The sequence below is a fragment of the Pteropus alecto genome, unplaced genomic scaffold (assembly GCF_000325575.1).
Source record: "Pteropus alecto unplaced genomic scaffold, ASM32557v1 scaffold398, whole genome shotgun sequence".
NCBI classification, from domain to species: domain Eukaryota; kingdom Metazoa; phylum Chordata; class Mammalia; order Chiroptera; family Pteropodidae; genus Pteropus; species Pteropus alecto.
The window spans coordinates 3,542,359-3,547,689 of record NW_006442497.1 but is presented as its reverse complement, the minus strand read 5'-3'; the positions used below and the strand labels follow the sequence as shown (position 1 = coordinate 3,547,689).

The window sequence follows — 5,331 nt, the reverse complement described above, 5'->3', positions numbered from 1 at the left end:
TTCCCAGACAGTAGAGATAGGGATGGATTCCGTGCGGATCCGAGAGGCGAAGGAGGGAGACTGTGGAAATATCCTGAGGCTGATTCGGGTGAAGTTTGCGGTTGGGAAAACCAGGGTCCCAGAAGGGGTCAGAGTGGCATGGCTGGAGGGGTCGGGTAGGAGGCCGAGGGTGGGGAGGGAATGAAAACAGGGGAAGGGGGTGTGAGCAGCGGCAGGCGATGGGAGCAGGGGGAGGAACGCGCCCTGGGGTCCTGCTCCAGCACTTGCCCTAATCTGGCCTCTGTACCCATGCTGTAGGAACTAGCTGAGTACGAGAAATTCTCGAATCAAGTGAAGATCAGTGAAGAAGGTAGGGGCCCAGCACTTCGGTCCTGACGGAGGCCGGGGTGGGAAAATGAGAGATGGGTTCCCCAAACAGTAGCTCAAGGCCGGGCACACACCCAGGCCCTCTTTCTCTCTTTGTTACAACTCTGATTTCTGCAGCCCTGAAGGCAGATGGATTTAGAGAGAATCCTTTCTATCACTGTTTGGTAGCAGAGATTTTTCCCGGCCCCGGGGAGCCACAGGGTAAGAACACCTCGACCTCAGAGGTATGCCTCTCCTCAGAGGTATGCCTCGCCAGTCAGCCTCAGAGGTCTCCCCTGAGGCACCCAGTGGCCTGACTCCTCTTTCTTCTCTCTTTTTCAGGGCCCTGTGTGGTGGCCTATGGGATATATTACTTCATCTACAGCACGTGGAAGGGACGCAACGTTTATTTGGAAGACATATATGTGAAGCCAGAATACCGGGGTACAGGACAGAAGCTGAGGCTGGGGCGGGAGAAAAGCAACCCATAGATTTGACCACCATCTAATCCAAGCCTATGGCCTTTTCTGATCCCCTCCAACTCACACAATTTCTCTTTTTTGCCTTTTTCTCCCCACATCAGGTCAGGGGATTGGTTCCAAAATAATCAAAAAGGTGGCTGAGGTGAGGAGGGGGATGGGTCTACAAGCCCCGCCCTGGGAAGGCAAAGGTTTATGGGAGGGAATTGGCTCGAATAGAGGATGAGAAAACCTTTTCTTTTCTGAATCCAGGAAAGTGAAAGAGTGATGTCTTTTCCCACAGGTGGCCCTAGATAAGGGCTGCTCCCAGTTCCGCCTGGCAGTCCTGAACTGGAATAAGAGGGCCATGGACTTGTACAAGGCCCTAGGAGCCCAAGATCTGACTGAAGCCGAGGGCTGGCATTCCTTTTGCTTTGAAGGAGAGGCGATGAGGGAGTTGGCAGGAAAGTGATGCCATCCCTTGGGTATCTCTCAGTATGTGAGCTTCTCCTTCTCCACCTGCCCAAGTACTCCTCAGAGACTATCTCCACTGAAGAAAAGAGAGTTGGAGGTGAATATTCCTGAAGTACAGAAAGAGCGGAATTGAGGGAGAGGTCTTTCCACCTCCTTATTGAGGGTGAAAAATAAACAAGAATCACTATGTCCAGATGTTGGTAGAAGAGTTGATGTTTTCATATTTTTCAGCCGCTTTATGACCCTTCCTCAGTGTTCTGGTCAGTGAATGTCACTCCTAGGGGTAAAGGTGAGCTGAGGGTGAGGTGACTTTCACCCTCAGTGATCCAGAGTCTTGGCTCTGGCCCGTGGACTATAGAAAAAAGAAGAGCAAGGTACTAGCTTGGCATATCAGGCTTCTTGGTCACTTTTGGGACCCAGACAAAGACTTCCAATGTCTAGATGAGCTGTGAGATCCAAGACTGAGGCAGGCCCACGGACTCAACAGAGGGAACAGGCTGCCACCTGGTGGAAGTATTTCAGAGTCACTGGGAAGGACACTGGCCCCAACTTTTTATTTTTTTAATGCCTACAGCATATGGTCTTCCTAGGTTGTCTCCCATCTCACCCTGCTTAGCTTCCGAGATCAGACATCAGGCTTGTTCAGGGTGGCATGGCCGTAGACCATGGACCATGGTTCCACTGGGGCGTGAACCCAGGACCTTCTGCGTGTAAAGCAGACATGCTAACCGCTACACTATGGAACCATGTCTCTCCAACTTTTTGAAAATCAGCTCAGCTAGCTAGTGCTCTTTATTTTTCAAAAGACACAAACCCTTTATTTTCAGTTCAGCAAAACCAAAAAAAACCTTTAGGACCCATGGAGACAAGGAAGGGAACAGGCTCGTTTCTCACTTTTATAATATTTTATACATAAGTACGTTAACCCTTTGGTATCATTTCTTTGGATTTTTTCAATGTATGTATATACATATAATTAGTTGAGTGTGTAGGGATTTATGAGACCATACACTTTTGCAACCTGTTTTTTCATTTACTATATTAGAAGCATCTTCCCATGCCATTAAACATAAACATCTGTCATCCCTTTCAATGGTGGCATATTATTACCTTTGTGGATGAACTATTGGTTAAATGGTCACAGTTTAGACATTGAAAGGGGACAAGCAGGTAATAAATACGTAAATTGTAAGAAACAAGATCTACTGAAGTCTAGATAGAGTTAAAGATCCATCTTAAGTTCAAATTAGAAAAAAAGATTCAGCCAAACAGTACACTGTTCTTCCCAATTCTTCCAGAGTGATGCCAAATTTTGGCCTTTAAAACTAGTTTACTGCAGATAGGCTTATACGACAACCTTGATCAAGAGATAGTAAAGCTGGTCAGCTGCTTCCATAGATGAGAGCCAGAAGAATCCAGTCTCATCCTTGGCCGATCTCAATATGGCAGGGATTAATATCTTGTAAACATGATCAATTTACCTAGATATGGGGCTTTTTAAACTTAAATTTTAATGTAGAATGGATTATTTCTGGAAGGATGCATAAACAAGCTGAAAGTGTTGCTGCCTTGGGAGAGGAACTGGGTGGCCAGGGAACAAAAAGAAGGAGATTGCTTTTCCCACATACTATTTTGGACCTTCTGAATTTTGTGTGATGCCCATGTATTGCTTCTATGAAAAAAAAAAAAAAAAAAAAGAACAAAACTAAACATTAATGCAGAAGAAAGGGTCTAAACTAGGAAGCTTAATATTTCCAAAATTTTTCTTGCCCCCATCTTGCTCTGTCTTTGCTTTTCAGAGTTTACACTTTTTATGTTCTTATCTCACCTTGGCCCCGGATCTTACCAGTTTTCACAGCATGATGTCCGCACTCCAGCATCACCCCATTTTGCAGCCACTCCTTGGGCTCTGGCCCACTCATCACTTCATTAACCTCCTATAAGGTGATTTTATTAGATATATGCGTTAATTGTATGGGGTGATAAGGCCTGGATTCTGGCCATTGCAGGGAGAACAGAGGGGAGAGCATTTAGGGGGAGGGCTTTTTAAAGGGAGAATAAAGAAAACTTAATATATCTTTCAAATCTATCCATATTCCTATCCCCACTTCCACTATCACCTCTCTGAAAATTGCCCCAGCCTTCTAACTAATATCCCAGCCTCCTTCCGTAACCACCCGCCTTTCCTGTGGTTATCTTTTTTTGTCAAGATATATATCATTTAAAGAATCAGTTCTAAAAGGCTTATATAAAAACAGTAGTCTTCCAGCTTCCCTCACTCTTTAAAGACAATCGCTTAATTTTTAAAATTGTGTTGTTGTGTTTTGTATTCACCTTCATAATCCACACTCTGAATAGCATGTGAGTATTACCACTTCTTGGTGTTTCTGTTTTAGCTATTGGCTATTGACTTCCCACCGCTAACTCTCTTTTCCAATTCCCCTGTTACCCATCCCATCCTCTCATCTTTCCAATATTATATCATAATCTTGTTGGATCTGTTTTCAGTGTTTACATTATTATTAATGATTATGCAAATGCTTTCACAGTTGAGCCATGTGGAAAGTTAACAGTTCTTTTCTGTACCATTTTTGCTTACCCTGGAATTAATACTTGCCTTGTCTTTTTTGTTTGCTTAGTTTTTTGTGTACACTAATTTATCCCAAAATTCTCCCTTAGTTGTGTTAATCTCTTTTAAGGATATACAAACACATAAGGGATTTGATCTATTTTATTTGAAGAACTTTTCCAGAGCCTGATCTTTAGGAGGCACTAATGGAATCTCCCTTCACATTCTTTTGCCTCTCTCTTGTGTTGATAATCCTGTTTTCTGGAACCTATGTCTTCATCTTTCTTGGTTTACTTTGATGGAGCTTCTTAAGAAAGGGGTCCTAGGAGGTAAATTTGTTGAGACTTATTAAGACTGAAAATGTCTTTGTTCTACTGTTGCACTCAATTGACAGTGTGGCTGGGTATCAAATACTAAGTTGGAAATAATTTGCCCTAAGAATTTTTTTTTCTTCCTCTTTGATTCCCCCCACCCCTGCCACTTCCACCCTTGACCTATGGATGTTGCTGTTTCCCCTTAAGAACTGGATCTCTGAAGGCAGGGCATCTCCTCCCACATGCTCGCAGCATGTACCCAGAGCCTGGCACCCCTGGGGGTCCTGGTCCGTGACTCCACCTGGGGCATGAACCCAGGACCTTCTGCATGTAAAGCAAACATGCTAACCACTACACTATGGAGCCACCCCCTGCCCTAATAATTTTAGTCATGTCTCCAATGCTTTTCTCAAGCTTCTGGTGTTGCTGTTAAGAAGTCTGAAACCATTCTTATTCTGGATCCTTTGTATGAAGCCTATCTTTATTATCCTTCCCTCATCCTCCAACAGTTTTTAGGATCTTTTCTTTATCCTGGCATTCTGAAATTTTACATGGAAATGTCTTAGTGTAGTTCTTCTCAATCTGGAAAGGCATGTTCTTCAGTTATGGAAAATTTTTTTGATTTATTATTTTTTGGATGATTTTCTCTATTAATTTCTATTGTCTTTTTCCAGAACTCTTCTTATTCAGATGTCGAATCCCATGAACTAGTCCTTAATTTTCTTTTTTTTCTACCTTCTATATTTTTTTGCTCTACTTTCTGGGAAATTAATTTTATTTTCCAATCCTATTGAATTTTTATTTCTATTTTCCTATTTTTAATTTCTAAGAGCTCTCTTTTGTTCTCTGCATTTTTTAAGCATTTTTTTTCAAGCATTCTGTTTTTGTTTCATGAATGTATGTTCTTTTCTTCTCCGACAGCATTCATGAGTCTTTTCCTCCTTGTATAATCTTTATTTCTTCTAAGATTTTTTTCCTCTTTTTTTCTATTTGTTTTAGACTCTTTCATTTTAGAAGCTTTTCTCAAATGTCTGGTAATCCTCAGTTGTCTGCTTTCATTTAACATTGGGACACTAAAGTACTGAATGGAAACTGTATATGTGTATTGGGAGGTAGAAGAGTGGCATGTTGACTGTGAACTTTAGGGTGATCAACTAGGCCATTTCCTTGA

The 5,331-nt window shown here is 42.5% G+C and overlaps 1 protein-coding gene across 2 annotated transcripts; it reads left to right on the top strand.

Annotated features, from left to right (window-relative positions):
- The first annotated feature begins 7 nt into the window (after window positions 1-7).
- SAT2 (spermidine/spermine N1-acetyltransferase family member 2) lies at window positions 8-1,472 on the top strand. 2 transcript variants are annotated; one of them, XM_006922333.3, is made up of 6 exons: window positions 8-88; window positions 298-349; window positions 484-567; window positions 688-789; window positions 929-969; window positions 1,108-1,472. In XM_006922333.3, exons 1-6 carry the CDS (start codon window positions 23-25, stop codon window positions 1,273-1,275), a joined length of 513 nt encoding a protein of 170 aa, XP_006922395.1. In that variant the 5' UTR covers window positions 8-22; the 3' UTR covers window positions 1,276-1,472. The 2 variants fall into 2 exon arrangements, with proteins under 2 accessions (XP_006922395.1, XP_024895959.1); XM_025040191.1 differs by lacking the exon at window positions 484-567.
- Window positions 1,473-5,331: the final 3,859 nt, after the last annotated feature.

Coding starts and splice junctions, on each gene's coding strand:
- SAT2 (XM_006922333.3), top strand. CDS start 23: ATGGATTCCGTGCGGATCCGAGAGGCGAAGGAGGGAGACTGTGGAAAT. Junction 89..297: donor ATATCCTGAGGCTGATTCGG/GTGAAGTTTGCG, acceptor CCCATGCTGTAG/GAACTAGCTGAGTACGAGAA. Junction 350..483: donor AGTGAAGATCAGTGAAGAAG/GTAGGGGCCCAG, acceptor TGATTTCTGCAG/CCCTGAAGGCAGATGGATTT.